Source organism: Sycon ciliatum, chromosome 8, assembly GCF_964019385.1.
Source record: "Sycon ciliatum chromosome 8, ocSycCili1.1, whole genome shotgun sequence".
NCBI lineage: Eukaryota > Metazoa > Porifera > Calcarea > Leucosolenida > Sycettidae > Sycon > Sycon ciliatum.
This window is the reverse complement of record NC_088650.1, coordinates 17,695,658-17,714,663: the sequence shown is the minus strand read 5'-3', so window position 1 is coordinate 17,714,663 and position 19,006 is coordinate 17,695,658. Positions and strand designations below refer to the sequence as shown.

At 47.5% G+C, this 19,006-nt stretch overlaps 2 protein-coding genes across 2 annotated transcripts; one reads left to right on the top strand and one right to left on the bottom strand.

Moving 5' to 3' along the window:
* The first annotated feature begins 241 nt into the window (after positions 1 to 241).
* On the top strand, positions 242 to 5,631 carry LOC135823949 (casein kinase II subunit beta-like). Its single transcript, XM_065336827.1, has 6 exons — positions 242 to 592; positions 2,177 to 2,285; positions 2,549 to 2,664; positions 3,283 to 3,358; positions 3,935 to 4,124; positions 4,714 to 5,631. Exons 1-6 carry the CDS (start codon positions 521 to 523, stop codon positions 4,838 to 4,840), a joined length of 690 nt encoding a protein of 229 aa, XP_065192899.1. The 5' UTR covers positions 242 to 520; the 3' UTR covers positions 4,841 to 5,631.
* Positions 5,632 to 6,768: 1,137 nt separating this feature from the next.
* On the bottom strand, positions 6,769 to 19,006 carry LOC135823945 (uncharacterized). Its single transcript, XM_065336822.1, has 5 exons — positions 17,930 to 19,006; positions 14,871 to 15,207; positions 13,157 to 13,281; positions 12,228 to 12,482; positions 6,769 to 7,606 (listed from the first exon to the last, which is right to left on the bottom strand). The coding sequence occupies exons 1-5, from the start codon at positions 18,773 to 18,775 to the stop codon at positions 7,247 to 7,249; spliced, it is 1,923 nt and encodes a 640-aa protein (XP_065192894.1). The 5' UTR covers positions 18,776 to 19,006; the 3' UTR covers positions 6,769 to 7,246.

Below are 19,006 nucleotides of genomic sequence, written 5' to 3'. Positions count from 1 at the left end.
GCTATGCAGGATCTAGGAGTATGCTGCTGAATGCTCGACCCATGCTGTGGATCGCATGGTCGATCGAGTGCATGCATGCTGGTTTGGCGCCATCATTCGATGTTTTAGCGAAAAACGTTTTCCATGACAGACGATTCACGTCTTTTCTAGCAACGTTACGTCATGATCGATAGACCAAGATTTTGCAAGATTTTCGATGAAGCGCGTCGCGAACCTGAAAACCTGAAAACCAAAATAGTGGACCTCGTGAAAAAAGTGCAACACTCTTGCTGCTTGCGTCCTTCTTGTTCGGTTTGTCACGGAGAACCCAGGCCAGGAGCTGGGCATGAAAGGATTAATAGACACACTGCCGAGACCAACTTTTCGTGTGGTTCATTCTTGCTAGCAAGAGGAAAAACTTTTGCCGCATGAAGTTGGTCTATTGGGCAACGCGTTGTTAGTTCGAAACTGTGTCTTTCTGAATACAGTTTTGGTTAGTTGATCGGATATAGCTTGATATACCGTCCACCGACTGGTCACAATGAGCAGCTCTGAGGAGGTATCGTGGATATCCTGGTTCTGCAGCCTACGTGGAAATGAATACTTTTGTGAGGTGAGATTCACACGCCGTGTGTTTAGATGTTGGTTCAACTGACACAGCAATTATTGTTGCTGTCAATCAACCTTATCAGCGTTAACTTCAGTACTGAAATATTGAGGCATATCGGATATCTAGCGCTATGGATATTTGTACGATTCATTAACCCTTTCATATCTTGCATAGAGCAAGAATGCTAGGAGGAAAGCATTGCTGTACATGGCAAGTGGAGTCTTGATAGTAGCTGGCTACAGGAACCAAGAATTAGAAAATGCTATGTTCTGTAGATGAACACAACTGGCAGGGAACGAGATATTTTTAATTATCATAGAGAACTAGCATGCTGTGCAGGACTCACACTACCCGGACTTGAACCTGTATTATGCAAACCCCATTGACTTTTCTCGCGTGCCGCTGGTGTTGCGACGCACCCGCGCCAAACATGAGCCAAGTAGTGTTCCAAGAAAACACTATCAATCTTGGGGGTCAGTAACACTATATCGGCAATTATCCTTGCCATGCAGGACCTGGGTGCTACTCCAGGGTGCAACCGCCGCCTCGTCACCATCTTTACACAATGGGCACCCATCGCGAAAACTGCGAACATTTCTCGATCGCAAAAAGGTTTCCCAGCTTACAGCACTCCTATTCTGCGCTCCTTCCAGCCGTATCATCCTAAGGTGGTGTTCGAAGTAACTCCAAGGGTGGTAAAGCCTGTACTTTGTAGCCAAGCAACCCGCTATACATGTATGTAGAGTCATCAATTTTTAGGACTTTATGATAAGTATTCCGTAGTAGAGAGGTTCTGCTATACGTGAACCGTAGAGAAATCACGTAGAGAGCAGGCGTCGAGTTAGAGTCCACGGTTTTGCGTGTTTTGGGTCCAGAATTCTACGCGTAGATAAGGGTCTCTACGTTGTGGCACACGCAAAGAAAATGTGTACGGATCTGCTGGGTATCATTCAAATGCAGGCAGAAAACTGCCAAATATGGAAGGGGAAATTCTCGGTACACATTCCACGTGATTTCTCTACGTGAACGTAGAGCAGAACAGGTTTTCTTTACGTTTCGGGAGCGCGAAGAGAGTTCCCGGGATTCTTCACGTTCCGATCCCGTATAAACGTAGAGCAGAACACCACTAGTATGACGAGTCTGTACACCCAAGGGTGTGCGACTCTAATCTGCAAGCTATGGGTACTTTGTGTGGCGCGCTGCCTTCATTACGTAGTGAAGTGACCATCCAGCGGCCTGGATTTGAGTTTTCTTACAGTTTAGCAGCAACAAGTTTACACAATCATACTACGGTAGGTTCGAAGGCAATGCCAGTGCGCAACACATCCCATACAAAACCATCCGACGTCTCAGAGAAAAGTTGACTTGGACATGAAAGTCGTAGCAGAGCAATAATGACGCGATGCCGACCTGATTCCCCAGTTTGTGGCTACGTAGTGTGGGCAGCGCACCGCGCCAGACCCCGTATGCAAGTTGCATACTCTTGGGGTTATGTACTCTAGATAGTATGTGTATGTTATATCCAATGTACTTTATACTGACGTTTGATCACTACGCTATTCTGTGTGTCCGATATCTGCTGCTTAGGTTGATGAAGATTACATTCAGGATAAGTTCAACTTGACTGGACTAAACGAGCATGTGCCTCACTACCGTGCCGCACTGGATATGATTCTAGACTTCGAACCAACCCGTGGTACGTGTATGATGCATGGCTTTGCACACCAGTGTGACATGTGTTTGCTGCCCACCTCTCTCTCTATCTTTATCTCTCTCTCTTTCTCTCTCTCTCTTTCTCTCTCCCCCCCCCCTCTCTCTCTCTCTCTTTCTTCCTCCTCGATCATGCATATTCTTAATCAAGCTCAATTTCCCTGAATACTGTAATTAGAAGATTCTTATACTGTAGCATTCGTTGGTGATGTGTTGTTCGGTGGTTTTCTCTCTTTCTATTTGTTGTAGATGACGAGATGGAGGATAACCCAAGCCAGAGTGACCTCATCGAACAGGCTGCCGAGATGCTGTATGGCCTGATTCATGCACGGTACATAATGACCAATCGTGGCATCTCGCAAATGGTACGTAAGGTGGCCTGCTGATCATGTGGTCTTCAGCCCGTCCCGCACTGCCATTGCCAAAGCGGCACATGCCTGTGCTGTGTTGCTATCGGGCTGTGCGTCTTGACTGGCTGTTGAGGGTTGTATCATACTGCTACCCCGGTGTCTTTGCCTACTCTAGATTAGTGCTCGTGTGCTGTTATGGAGTCCACTATTCTAGTGTGAAAGACAATGGCTGATGGACAAGTTTGCACGAGCGTTGCGATGAATACAAGGGGATCCTGCTAACAGGTGGACAGCCTGGTATTTGGATGCTTTGGTCTGACATGCTGCATGTATTTGACAACTATTTGAATACGGTGAAACTTCAATGTGACGTACCTTCAAGGACCGTACACTTCTGTAGTTTTTAACCAAGGCACTTTTTACCCGAACTTAGTAGAGGGTCCTCCAGTATACTTGTAGTGCTCTGCATGCCATAGTACTTGTACCCGGAGTACCTTATACTGAAGTTACACTGTAGCTTTTGTCTCTGTTCGTCCGTGCGGTAATGAGCCACATCATGGCCAACCGAATAAAGCGATAAATTGTTGTGCAGCCTCTCAACTGCGGTGTCCTGTTGTGCGTTGTCTTGTTCAGATTGAGAAGTACCACCAGGGTGATTTTGGACACTGCAGCCGGGTATTCTGTGAGAATCAGCTCGTGCTACCTATTGGTAAGCACCCGTTGCCCTCTCCCTCTGCACATGTTGTCCGGGCACCCTGTAAGAAGACCTTGGGGTCTGTTGTGAATGCCCAAGTAAAATAATAAAATACAATACAAATTGTCCACTGCAAGGATTTTTTTATACGGTCTTTCTTTTAATTAAGGTGTTGGACTCTTGAAGGCAAATTAACACTGGCAGTTGGCCTAGGGAAGTCTGGAATGCGAGAAAAAGAAAGAAAGCCCGTATCAATTTGAAAGCGGGGAAACGGTGCTTTGAAGTAAAAACATTGATTCACCTGGGCTACCGTGGTCTTCCACTGCTGTGGCAGGCTGGCTGTGATTCCTACGACTTCTAGTTAAAACCGCCTAGCCGTGGGAGTGGTGTTATGCAGCATAGATGCCTAGTTGCACACTCTACATGTAGGTATAATGTTTGACACACAACAGAGGCGAAAGGGTGAGTAGCTGTAACTTTAAATTTCACGCATATCAGCGATAGGTATGTAATGTTATGGATTCTTGGTACTGCCTGATGAGATTTCTGCAACTTCTTCTGTAAACGATGTTTCCTTTTTCTTTCGCCTAGGCCTATCCGACATGCCAGGGGAGAGTATGGTCAAGTTGTATTGCCCTAAATGCGAAGACGTCTACACGCCCAAATCATCTCGGCACCACCATGTTGATGGCTGCTACTTTGGCTCCGGATTTCCACACATGCTGTTTATGGTGCACCCGGAACTCCGGCCGCAGAAGAACCCAAACAGCTTTGTACCCAGGTCAGTGATGCTGGTGATCATGGTGATGCTGCTTCTGTTGCTGCAGCCGATACGGTTGCAACATAGAATGATAGCTTTTTTCTGTAGTCAACAATGGCAGTGGTAACTGCATCAGGACTGCGAGATCGCACAGGTTGTGCAGTCGTCTTTACTAATAGTAACTATTGATTGTGCAGGCGGTGTATAGGGATGTGTACATTCTTGACCGCACATGTGCTTGTGCCAGACTGTCCTACTCATGTCCATTGCCGCTGTTTTAAAGCATTGTTGGATTTGGATGATTGTGGGCTGTCCGTAGACTTGCTAATAGAACAATGCTCTGCAGGCTACTCTTGAAATTGACCCCTTGCTGCGGCTGATGTGGAGTGGTGCAATACCAACATGTCGAACAAAACTCAGTCAGCTGTGGGTTGGAGTTTTGGCAAATCTGTGTCCGCAGTGTGCACCGAATCTGTTGAACGTGGATTACGTCTAGTCCAAGCAGCTTTCGTCTGAATGGAGTGTTTGTTTTTGCTTGCTTTGTGCATGTGCCTTTGTGCATGTGCCTTTGTGCATGTGGCTTTGTGCATGTGGTATGTACCCTGTACAGATTATACGGATTTAAGATTCATCCGTTGGCTTACCAGTATCAGCTACAGGCCGCCCAGCGTCATCAGCAGCAGCAGCAGATGAATGGCTCGCGCCCGAAAGGACAGCAGAAACCCCATTACAAGTAGAATATGCGTGTGTGTCATCGAGACATTACAAACGCTTTGCTGTGCAACCGTTCCTCCGCGGGCGCCTGCTCTCCATTCACCTCTCCTGCTTTCGGCTCTCTGCGTAGTGTAACCTTGAGGTTTTTTCTTAGCCTTGACTCGTCGTCAGTGATGCTAGTTATCGTCGAGGCGGAGTTGTGTCCTGCGGGCTTTAGGATCAGTCTCAGAGCTACGTATTGGACAGGAGTGCAGTTAACTTCTGCTTGTGCTCTTGGTCAGTTTCACATCTGTACATGTTGCCTGTTCGTGCAGACTGCTATTCGGCTGGGCATTATTGTCCCGTTGGAAATCGTTACCACCCTGTATGAAGTGTTTTCTGCTTCCTCCTCGATCTTCCTAAATCCTGGCTTATTTTATCTGAAGATTTGTTTCATTGGCTCTTGGTTGGCTTTCAAACTGCTTCTGAATTGTGCCCTGTTCGTGTTTCTATTGTTTTCTCTGCCTGGTGTCTTTTTCGGTTTTTAACTCTACACACCGTGCTGTTCACTCAGGACATCAACCTAAACTTAATAATTATTGCGGTAACGTTAAACTCGGCTCTGAATGCATGAAGTTTAGACCTATAAATTCGGGACATCTCTGGAGAGAGTGTGCGTGCTTTCTCTGTACAACAATGTACATACTTCTTATGTATGGCCATCCAGCTTGTGTGTATCTATACGTGCAAGCCTCTGTCTGCCGTTTAGCCGCTATTTTTGTCTGGTTTTGTTTTGTTTTAGACCCTATTCTCCTTATAACCGGATCAAAGCCAATGCCTTCTGAGCCCCTATGTGTGTGCGCGTGTGTGTGTGTGTGTGTGTGTGTGTGTGTGTGTGTGTGTGTGTGTGTGTGTGTGTGTATAGTGGCGGTCAATTCATCAGCCTTACAAGCTGTTGAATGGTGTAATTCCAGCACAAGTTGCTATGTCTAACATAGCTGTTCGCTACCATCGCTTCCGCGATGGGCATGTCTGAGGTGAGGTGTAGGGGTGGGTGGTGTGTGTCTATATCTGTGTGCATGTTTACCAGCGCAGCTAGTTCGGTTGGTGGGTGCACTTATGCCAGATAGTGGCTGGGTCTGCTGCCATCGGGCTCGGCTGTTTGAAGGCGTATCGTTGTACCTGCCACCTTTTTCAATGGTTTCAGGGTCGATTTACTTTCTATTCAGAGTGCATAAACCTGTTGACGAATGGACTGCTTCTGGCTACATTGCCAGTACCTCTTCTGTAATCAGTGGTGCTAGTGAAACCTATCAGATCAACTGTGACTTAGCAATCCGCACTGCAGTATCCAGTATTACAGTCAATCGTCATGTACCTTCACCAGGGGCAGGGGTAAAATTAATGGAAGTTGGATCCCGGTAACGTTGATGCCACCAATCCCTTTTTTTAGTTGTCTTCATCTTATCCTCGCTCCGCTTACTGAGAAGTCCACTCAGGGTTTGGGGATGTCCGGAGCGTCAGGGATGTTGGCCGTTGGGCAGTTCAATTGCCAATAATGGCAGTTGAGTCACCTTTCTAAGATTCCTTTGGTGTGGGCCTATTGCATATTGGGAGATCCCTGCTGAAAATGTTCACGATTTTATGAGCCCATTTGGCAGAGTTAGGTACTTGAAAAGACGGAAGTGGCCAAACTTAGTATGGGAATATGAGCCCTACGGCCAGGTAAGTGCACAAAACCACCTTGCCTGACCCAATCTAATGCCATAACAAATCCTGTCCGGGGCTTAGAGATTGTCGCGAGTGGCAACCTTCTGGTTATGTACTCTTGATGCAGGGGCGTCACTGAGCAGCCGGTCCGGCCCGACCACAAAAGTGCCCAGAAGGCAGGACTTTGCACCCTAATTTCAAAAGTTTTCCGGCCCCGGACCCCCCTCCGGCCAGACCACCTCCAACGGTGGAGCTAAGCGCCTGTGATGACAGTAAAATATACGAGACCGTTGCACGAATGCCATGCTGAAATTGCGGCATGAGGCAAGATACTGCCGCATGATGTAGCATGCTAAAAATAAAATAAAAATTCAAGAATTAAAAAGAAATAGACTAAAATTCAATTCTTCAAATTCTGCAGGAGAATGCCTCATCCAACACGTGAATACCTTGAAGAACTTCCAAAGCGACTTTTAGCATTCGGAGCAGCTGCTCAGCAAAAATTGGACACTGTACAAAAAACACGCATGCAAATGCATGCATGCATGAGCCCTTTTGCTGGCATTGAAGCGGCAGCAGTGGCAACACCCGTACTGTCAAGCAAGGTGCCGTGGAGTTGTGTGGCAGACTGCCTGTGCCATGCAACGGGAGTGCAACAGGGATGAACTACAGTAGTCAGATGGAGACCGCCGGGCAGTTCTAGGCGATGGAGGCCTGTGCGTCTTGCACCTCTAGGCGTTCTATTCCTTGCCGTAAGGCACGCTATCGCCTTTAGCGCGCACCACGACATGCACGAGGATCACTCCGCAAATGAAGCCAAGCACAAGAACGCCGACACCGACTCCGGCCATCTCAGCCGGCGAATAGGATGTGGACGAGGACGATGATTCGTACGAGGACTTGTAGGACGTGCTCTTGGCTTTTACTGTGCCGGCGCTGGGCAGAGGAAGGCTGAACTTACCATCCTTGATGGCATCGCGCAGCTTCTGCCTTGCCGTTTGCAGTGTGGGCAGAGTTGCCAGTAATGACGAATCACCGACGCTGGGCAAGTCTTGGATGCTGACAATCACATTGAGCAGGTTATCTCTGCCAGGAAATAGCTGAGCAGGACACACAGGAGAGAAGAATGGCAAAGGAACTCATGAACTGGGCTGCTTGCTACAATGTGCTTGCCATACAATTTCAGCCGGGCTAATGCCAGACTTTCACACAATGTGTCAGTTGAACCGTTATTTTAATAAGTTTAACTGACACATTGTGATAATAAGTTCATCGGCCTTAACACCGGGGAGAGCTGTTCGATGTCAGTCGTACCGTAAAGCACGCTACTTCCCATTGCACACACCAGTAAAAGCATAATGCCGTGATACAAGACCTCACAGTTGATAAATATGGTGGTAAAGACACTGGCACAGAGCTCTCCTTCTCACAGTTATCCCAAGTATTCAACAATAATGCCATGACGTTGTATTGCAACACATCATACACCCATGTATTACCTCCTATCTTGTACACAAACCAGAAGCCAGCTGCTGAGGGGTGGTACTGAAAAACCGGGAATTTTCGGTGGTGTAATATTTTCGGTATTTCCCACAATCAACGGTTCGGTAGCGCGGAAATTTAAACCGGTTTTCCAGATCCAAAAATGTATTTTGCACACCATGTGGCATGGCATGGTTGAATTTTAGGACGCGTTTTATTTAGGTGAAAATTATCTGTACCGAAGTTACCGAAAATGAATCTCCACCGAAATTTTCTGGTTTTACAGTACTGCCTAAGGTGAGCCGCTACATATCACTTCCCCATGCTTGATTACAGTCGATGGGAGGATGCATCTTCAGCTCTATGTCGCATCATAATAATATTATACTTATGGCTGTGTCAGCTACACATTCTGCTAGCAACTGATAAGCAGCTAGCACAGTAGACCTCAAAGCCCAAGAAGAACAGTTTAGGAGGGAGAGACTCTAGCGAGCAGCATCCGAGGACATTCGTACTTCCACATTACTTTTGTCACTGCTCTGACTGCCAAAGTGCCGGACTTATGCACTTGCTTGCTGTGGCTTCAATCACCACTGTATTCGACTTGAAACTGAGTACGGTTACAAAATACCTAGTCGAAACTACATGGCTTCTGTGCTTCGCGTCTTGGTTTGCTTCCCTCCAAACAAGGATCAATTTTCAAGTTAAGTTTCTCAACACAATTGTATAGCTCAGGGGTGGAGACACAGACATGCACACTTTACTAACATAATTTAATTGCGACGATGGACATTCCATGCAAAGCTGGACTTGGTAAAAGCAGCTGGTACGCGGCCACTGCTGTACCTGTCGTACCAGTGCCGGCACCCATAATGCAGCATGATGTGTGGTGAGACCTGTGACCCCCGCGTACAGATACTGCTACTCACTACTATGCAGCACAGGCATGCACTTGGAAGTTCATGCTTACTGTGCACATTCACTATCACATGTGCAGCCAACCTGGCACATGCCTCTACCACATTTTCTCATCAATGGTCATTAGTGCGCTGCTCTTTCTTTTCCTTTTTGTCTTTCCGACCGGCTGCTTCCACTGTTGCTTTCCTTACTGCAGCGTGTAGCTCGCTCCTGCTGGCCTCTGCTTGCTCACTACTTGCTGCTTGCTCACTACTTGCTGCTTGCTGCTTGCTGCTTGCTCGATCCTAAGTTACTCCATGCAGCCTGCTCCGGCGCTATATACTTCAGTTATAATTTGTTGTTGCCACCTTCACCTGGTCCGTCCATCCCGGATGCAGTAGTCATGAGTTCTTCATTCGACCCGGCGAGGCCGCATTACCCCTGGTGACCAACACAAATGGAATAGTGTAGAATAGGTTCCTCTCTCAGGATGAGCTCCTTTCATCTTGTGGAACAAAACAAGACTTGCCAGGACTGTGACACTACTGGCTATCGTGGAGTGCGGCTGGTGAACTGTGTGCACTATTGTCTGCAAGCGTCGTGTGGTCTCGTTGGGTCGAATGAAAAACTCACTACTACTGGATGAATGGACGGTATATTAGTAGTGGAGTGTTCAATGAATTCGTGACATCAACCACTGTTGCCCGTGTGGCATGGGAAGGCATGGCTGTGGCATGCCATCTGCCGCGTCAGCTTCCGAGCCGTCACAGCAAGAGCAAGGATCATGCTGAGCATTTGCAGCGTCGCCTCACGTGTTGGATTTCGGGTGACCTCGCCGCATTGCTGCGGAAGGGTTGTTGCCTGTAGGCTCATCTACCAGTGGCGCCTGGTCGTCATGGTGATGGTGATGCAATGGATGATACACACTTTGCTAAACTCGTTCATAGCGGTAGGCTCCATCAGGCACTCAATGGCCTAGCTGAGAAGAGTGGTGGACTGCCGCTAAATCCACACGATGTGTCGAATGCTGACACTGGAGAGACTGTGAAGGAGGCCTCACGGAAGAAGCATCCCGCCCCGGCTGAGCCTCCCTCATGTGTTCTCCTCCCTGGTGAGCCATTGGAACCTGACACCACTATCTTTGAAGCCATCACAGCAGAGGCCATTAAGAAAGTCGCTGGGCGGATGAAAGGGTTGGGAGGACCATCTGGCCTTGATGTGCAGGCTTGGCAACGGATGCTGTCCTCCTTCAAGGGTGCGTCATCCTGCCTTGCTGCTGCCATGGCTGCTGCCGCGCGGAAGCTGTGCACGGATCGGGTCGGAGGTGCTGGTTTGGTGGCATTTGTAGCTGCGCGTTTGGTGGCTTTGGACAAAAACCCGGATGTCCATCCCCTTGCTGTCGGCGAAGTGTATCGAAGGATCATCGCCAAGGCAATGCTCCAGTGTGTCTCTGCGGACATTGCAGAAGCGGTGATTCCTCATCAACTCTGTGTCGGCGTTCCGGCAGCATGTGAGGCGGCCGAGTGTGTTGTCCAAGATCATTACCTTAGCGACGACGCTGATGCGATCCAGCTCATTGACGCATCTAATGCCTTCAATGCAGTAAATCGGAAAGCCGCGTTGCATAACATTTCGCGCTTGTGCCCACCATTAATCATTGGCACAGGTGTTGGAACACATACGGTGATGGGATCCCGTTATTTCTTCCTCGTGTTATGATACACTCCTGGGAGGGCACATGTCAAGGCGATCATCTCGCAATGGCCATGTTTGCCTTGGGATTTCCTCTCGGATGCTTTCAGCAGTGTCATCCCTGATGTCCAGGTCGAGCCCCCACTGATCCCGGTGGACAGTGCGGTGCTTCCTGGAGCCACAGCAAGCCGACAACCGGATGATCGCCTCGGCATCCGTGCAAGAGGCCTCTGGTCTCCGCAGCAAGATGCAGTTTTCGATGTTAGTGTAACCCATCCCTCAGTATCCTTGCTGTCGAGAGCGGAGGTCCTTGCGCAGTTGTCGAGAAATGGGCAGCAGAAGAAGCGTGCATACTTGCAGCGAGTTCTCAATATTAAGCGTGGTGCATGTATACCATTGGTATTCACAACTCACGGCATGTGTGAGCAGGAGTGCTCCCGTGCTTTAAAGAATTCGGTAGGCCTTACAATAGCAAAGAATCTTGGCCTGACCTAATCACTAGTTATGTCTCACTGATTTGAGAACCTCCATCTCGTTCCTACTCATCAAGTGGTTTGTCACCAAGTCTTGTTTTCGAGGCTGTAGGGCTTCATATTTGTGTAATAGGTGTACATGTATTTATGCTACGACCTGTACATACTCACTATTCGTATTTCCCGCTCGTTCCCCTTGGCAATGAGAGCCACCCACGTATAGAAGAGCGCATGCTCCAGTGGATCTCTAGTGTTGTCTTGAGTTGTCGTTGTCCTGTTCTCCTTTTCATTCTTGTCTACACTCTTGTCGAAATACTTCCATATTCAATACTATAAAATTCCTGTGCTCTGACGCGAGGGGACTTCATTTAGCCGGGAGCTAACGCTGGTGGCAGCGGAAAACGTCCACGTCTACATCGCTGGTGGAGTGTGTACGCCTTCGGAGATCGTCTGCTACGAAGAACCACGGAGGCCCACGCAAGTGAACTACCATATCCTCATCCACTCTCTTCGTCGATTTTTTCCTTTCTGTATTGTGTTTCTTTCTGCTCGTCGTTTTCTTGTTGCATGCATTGTTTACAGTCCATAGGATTTGCGTCGTGGTACGCGATCATCATTTTTACTAATTTTAGATCAATGTCATCTTCGTGATCTGTAGGTTGGCACCAACAATAACAGCACATTCTTCAATTTTGTTGGAATTGCTTGGTAAATTTATTTTTTCTTTAAATTTTTCTTTTCTTTATTTATATAATTTTATAGAAAAGAAAAAGGACCAAGGAACTACAAGTTACGCTATGATGTCCACTAAACACCACCAGTTACTAAACAATCAGCTCATGCGATAACATTGCACGACACTGACCAACGACATTATAGCGTAACTTGGAGTTCCTTGGTCCTTTTCTTTTCTGTAAATTCATCCTTGGCTCTCCATCCGAGTTCATTATTTATATTTCTTTTTCAATAATTACGGTCTGCATTTCCTGTGGGCTTGGTAACCTAAGAATAACCTGTTCTGTATAGGCATGGTCATCCATGGATATTTCTCACATTACCGCTTATGCTACTACCACTACTCTTATTCTACTCCGGATCATCTTGGATTTTCAATGAAGTTCTTTTCAGTAGTTGAGTGCCCACACCTACACACACACTATGTGAAGCTCTGGCTTACCGTCATGTGAAAGCGGTCCGTCGAGACTCCCAGCGTGGAGGAGACGGCGTTCGCTACAGCATTGCGCACTGCACGTGTGCTACGGTACTGCGCATCCAGAGCAAACGTGATCGTGGACAGCTGGTCTGATTCGAAGCAGCTTGACGTTTCAAATACCTCCACCGGAGGGGGTCCAACAGTGTAGCCGGATATACCAACGAAAAGGGGACGATGGCGCCCTGGCTCCAGGCTGAAGGCACGTATCTCAATAGGCGACTGTGTATGAAACAGCAACAGTTCACACCACGCAGCAGTGCATGCATGCAAATGCACACACACACACATACACACACACACACACACACACACACACACACACACACATACACACACACACACACATACACACACACACACACACACACACACACACACACACACACACACACACACACACATATATATATATACACAAACACACACACACACACACAAATAATACACACACACACACACAAAAAGTTGGAGCTGGTGGAGATGACGGAAGAAGGAGATGAAGTGTATAACATTTACCTACTTCGAAGTAGGCTCACGGATTCTCACACTACAGACAACATATCCTCTATATAGAATAGAACTACCGAATGTACAGGGATAGTCTCTTTTCAAGAAACAATGTGTAACATACAATTAACTCCCCTAACCTGGACTCCCCAGATCTGGCAATCTTTCTAACCCCTTTCAAATCACAACAATTGGCTTTTGAACGGAAACCGGAACCAACAATTTAAAAAAAATTGAGTGGCATAAAAAAGCGTTACTTGCACGCAATCAGTATGAATGTTTCGTGTCACTTAGTTACGAGCATTGCCCCAGTCCCAACGTGCCTAGGTATGGGGAGATCTACTGTGGACCTGATGACAATGCTACTTTGGAGTTTTCTAGCTCACCCTCGTGTTCGTTAGCAGTCCATCGTACGTGTTGATCTTCCATTGGGGCACGGTGAAAAGGTATTCCCACAGAGAGGTCTGGTTGGCTGGAAGTGAGCGCACCAACTGGACATCATTGCGAACGGCTGCAAGCGCGAAAAGATAGCACCAGCACGGGAGAAAGGGAGATCAGCGAAGACAACACAATTTAATCAGTCCCTGTAGTGTTGTAGCTGCATAATGTTCACCATGTACATGTATGCGCCGCTGAGTGAAACTTCCATGGTGCGCAACACCGACAACCGTCCAACTTGGAAGGCTCAGGTGCGGAAAGTTCCAATGAGGGGAAGGGACGCGCCACGAAGATGTGCACGAGCTATGTCCCTGGGCAACAAAGCATGGCGAACGTTACGGGATGATGATGACGAGACTAGTAAGACCGTTGGACAAACCGGTATAACTACAAATCGAAAACGCAAGCCAACAGACCACCCAACTTGGGACTTCTGACTGTATATCATCTCATTACCTTGGTTACCTTGGTGGACTGTTAGTCATAACTAGTAACTTATAGGTCCTTTTCTCAAAACCACTCAATTCCATATATTATTATGGATCGTTTATAGTAAGTTGCGGTACCTACCGGAAACTGAGATTGTGTAAATGCTGTGTACTACCAGCAGTGTGGCCATAGAGTAGATGCATGTTGTTGTTATTTTGTACTTTACAAGTCTCGGTACGGTATTTACATGTATGATGCACGTCTGTTTGTGTACGTCATCATGACTAAAGTCGTAAAGTTATCACTTGCATACGTTGAAGTACTACCCTGTCCAATGAATCGCCTGTAGTGATACCCGGTAATCGCCTGTAGTGATACCGGTAATCGTCTATAGTGATCAAATTACACTTCTTCAAAATACTAACGCTCTAACAGATCTCTGCGTGTACATTGCTACCTGCATTGATGGGAGCAGTGCACTACCACACCGGAGTGTCACTTGTAACCATGGTAACCTTCAGACTGCAATATACACACGCTACTGTAGGTGTACTAATTTTCGGCCCATTCAAATTTGGGTCTCCCAGGGCTAAAATCCATTTCGGCCCATTCAAATTTGGGTCTCCCAGGGCTAAAATCCATTTCGGCCGCATCAAATTTTCAGCCTGAACTGCTGCCGCCTGTATACACTGTCACACTGAGCCTTGCAAAACAAAATTTCGGCCGCAAGAAATTTTCGGCCAAACACGAGACCAGGCCGAAAATAGCCGAAAATAAATATGCGCTGAATATTTGTAGACTTACGGTACTTGGAGATACGTGCGTTCACCCTGAGCGTAAAGTGGAATGGCTTTCATAATAAGTCCACCATGACTTCCAGCCCCAATTGTACACTGCGTGTTTCAGTGGCAGATGCTCTAACTGGCTACACGGCACCACCGGGTCACGTGTGGATTTCAAATGTTTCAATTTCGTCCTACACAACTACATTGTCAGAGCAGCGTATCATGATACCCAGATGTCACGCGGCTTCATAGCAAGAAGAAGAACAGCTTGCATATTGAATAAAGAAGGACCAACGGCCAGTTATCCGTTGTTGGTTGTTTGAAAAACACCTTTGCTCCTTCTTTTTCACTTTTATACTTGGCTCTCAATCCGAGTCTTAGCTTGCATATTACGCAGAATTGAGCTCTAAGCATCTGTGAGTGAAAATGTTCCATTTCATGTGCTTACTGGACCACAGTTGAACCGGGTTGCCAAAGATGGATTTTCGCTGGCCTTGGAAGGTGATGTTCGACTCGGGTGAAAATCGGAAGAGCTGGCTGCCGGAATTCAGTGACGCGTGTCCGTTGAGCAAGGAGATATCGGTCGCTCCGGGCGTATTTGCCACACTCACCAGCGTCTCCATCGAGCAAGCACTTGTCGTTATGTTGTACTGCGTGCCCTGACGGAAGTTGTGCACGATGCGATGTCGTCCCTCGTACCCGGTCCCAGTCAGGTTGGTGCCGTTGCCGGTGTATTCCAGATCGTAGACTACGGCGGTCTCGCCGCGCACGGCATCGTACGCGTACTGTGTGAACGCACGCACATACACGCGCGTACACACACACACACGCGGGGAATGGAAACTCTGATGAGAAATACTCCCACAGGTAACAGGAGAGTATACAGTATACATAGTATCCGAGATACTTCTTATCCCAAAATACTTCAGTATGGATCAATACACACCTCCCAACATACTTCAGTATGGACCAATACACACCTCCCAGCATACTTCAGTATGGATCAATACACACCTCCCAGCATACTTCAGTATGGATCAACACACACCTCCCAACATACTTCAGTATGGATCAATACACACCTCCCAACATACTTCAGTATGGATCAATACACACCTCCCAACATACTTCAGTATGAATCAACACACCTCCCAACATACCGAGTCAGTATGGATCAATACACACCACCCAACATACATCAGTATGGATCAACACACCTCCCAACATACTTCAGTATGGATCAATACACACCTCCCAACATACTTCAGTATGGATCAATACACACCTCCCAACATACTTCAGTATGGATCAATACACACCACCCAACATACATCAGTATGGATCAATACACACCGTGCTGCGGACAATGTCCGTACTAAGCAAGAGTATGTCTTATGAGAGTGACGTGCTAAGTGGGTTCCTCTGTACTCCACTGTAGCAAGGGCTCCAGTTTTGGGTGCGAAATTGTGTTGTTTCACACCTACTGGTGGACACTGACTAAAAAATAAGTTAAAATCCTGCATTGGGTGACCAGTGCTTTCTTGCTACATTCTCAGCGAGGCAGGAAAAGTCAAGGGAGAGGGAGTTAGCTTTAACCAAAACCAGGGTTTTCAAATTTTTAAAGCGAGTCCTGACCCTTACTCAGCCAAAATCGGGGTGCTTTTCTTGTCAGGAGATGCACTTACAGCCTTACAGACATTATCTGTACAAATCGTCTCACCCTTCCCAATCCCCTCCCCATTAAAATTATTATAATGGGGAGGGGATGAGGGGAGGGTGGGACTATTCGTTTTCTATTCAATGAATGGACTGCCAGCACATCAGGCATTCAAACCGGTTAGGCCGAAATATTCGCTGAAGACAGTGGTTGTGAAGGAATCCCCATGTTTTAGCAGAATGTATCAATTTCGCACTGAATTCGCCAAAAATCGATGTTTTGGTCATATATGCATGTACATACGCATGCATGTATTCAAACTTCAAGTAATAGAGAGGTTCCGCATAACGTAATTACGTTAGTAAAAAACGTAGTCGATCTACGGAAAGTCTTACGTAAACTGCATGCGCATCTGGGTTCCGCCATACGGAGTTTTCAAATCACGTAGCTGCCCTTGGCAACTCCGAACGCGGCAGTGTACGACCAGATCGACCTGGGAAGAAAGTCATAAATTTGTACCCCAATCCACTTACGGACCAGCTACGTTATCAGAGCCCTATCTACGTACTCTCCGTAGACAACTTTCCGTAAGTGGAGTGCAAACTCGCGAATTCACGGGTTTTCCCCGCCCACTAACGTTAAGTTGCTCAACTTTACGTAGTGCGGAACCTCTCTATTTATACAGAATACTGTGAATGGTGACTTCAAGTACTACTTTTCAATTGGCCGAATAATGGGTTTTGAGCTGAATTCTGACTTTGAGGCTCATTATGTGGCCGGAATTGGATATTCTCTTAGCCGATCGAAAAGCCAATTAGGCTTAAAAGCCGGGTTGATCTGGGAAAGGCCCACCGAACATACCCCCCCCCCTTCAGATCTACTGCATATAACCGCTGCTTGCCAAGCTGATTGATTCACTTTACCCCGTTCTTCATGGAAGCGACGGCTTATTCACTGATGAACGTCACCTGAAAACGTTTGTTCCGGAGTAAACACGACTCGGATCCAGAACGGTGTTGTGATGCAGTGTGACATGAGTATCACATTCTTTCTCCTTCCCTTTTTTTTGTACGGTGCATGTACATGACGTATCAGGTGCGTGGCCCACATGGGGCATATGCACCCCCCTAAATATTTCGACCTAGTTTCAGCATGCACGTAATGACCATGAGTGACATGCACCAGCCATCCTACTCATATGCGGCCGTGCACCCCTAAAAGGGGGGCCAGCTACACCACTGAGTTATCGTGCAGGCACTGAGACTGATTGTGAATACAGCATTACCAACATGTTATTTTTCAGATTATTTCAGCCCAAACCTTAGAAACCTTTCCTCAGTTGCAACTCAGAAACAGCATAGCATTGCAGACCCCCCCCCCCCCCCCTCCACACACACCATGTACCATGTGTACGCCCGTCGCAAGAGAAGCACGCACATCTACATATAATGCACTGGATGTGCACCCACAGATTCTCTCTTATTGCAACGATAGCGGACAAGATCTGAATGAGACAGATCAAGACTTTGCGTCAGATAACTGTCACCACACACACACACACACACACACACACACACGCACACACACACACGGGCACACACACACACGGGCATACACACACGCATACACAGTGGCACACACGCACACACCAATCACCAGTGCATGTGGAGATCTTGATGTTGAGGCTGAAATTTTAATTCTAACCCTAAGCCTAACCCTGACCCAAACCTTTATTTGACGCTCTGAACATTTTGTAGGCTGGCAGAGTAGGCGTTATGACTTTCTGGTGCAGCAGTAGTGACTCTTATGAGTTATGACTATCTAGATGACAGAGGTTTGCGTGTACTTACCCCCGACATATAGCCTGCCTCTTGTGTGGTGTCAAAGGCAATTGTTTGAAAGTAGAACTGGTCCGGCAGCTTAGGAACGTCGTAGATTTGCGGAACACCGGTGCAGAGAATGCCTTCTGGTGGATTGAAATTTCCAGGGGTATTGAAGAAATCCGGATTCGGCAAGAACTTTGTGAACTCGTACACGTGGTGGAAGTTGTGAAGCGGCTGTGACGGCAGAGGTGTAGTCGGTGGCCCCTGAGTGCGCGTGATGTTGGATACTCCAACAAGGTCGAGTCGTACCGGAATAGCTGTTCCATCGCCGGGACCAGCCGGCATTGTCCAGTTGCTCTGTCGTGCAAAGTACCATTGCATCACGTAGCTCACATACATGCCGTTCGTTGTGTTCGTGTAATTGCCCGTGTACTGGTCGCAAACGATTCCTCGGACTGTCGCCTGGCCCACGTACTTCTCGTGATAGGCTTTGCCGAATCGAAAGAAATCATTCACGCTAATCAGATGTGGCTGTCCGTCGGGTCCGAGTGTCTCCAGTCGATCTCTAAGGGTGTAGTTCCTGGCTTGGCACGTACGGCGCGAATCATCGACTGTGTACTGAATGCCATTCCGGATGTCGTCGATGACCACCGTTCTGCTGCCATTGCGCGTAACTTCCAACTGCGCTCGGTCGTCCCTGCCGTCAAAGAACTCCCTTACCTGAACGGTGTAGTCACGATTCAGAATGTTGGCTTCCACTTCGGTGGAGAACGATGATGGTAAGGTGGGGAACGGCGGCTGGGTCATTTGTGCCCACGCGGCTGCCAAACACGACACCACCAACACTAGAGACCAAACAATTATTTGTCTCATTTTGGCCGTCCCCTCAGTACTAACTCAGTGCTACCAAATACACACCGTCCACTCTGGCGCTGTATTGCGGTTGCTTCTCGACCAGCTATCCACTGCAGGAACAGTTTCCCGGATACTGGAGAAGAAAAACACACAACCACTAGCAGGCTCTCCTGTATCGCCAACACACTAGGTCGTGAGTGCGATCGATGGGAACAGCAAAATCTCCTGCACAGGATGTAGTCTTGTAGA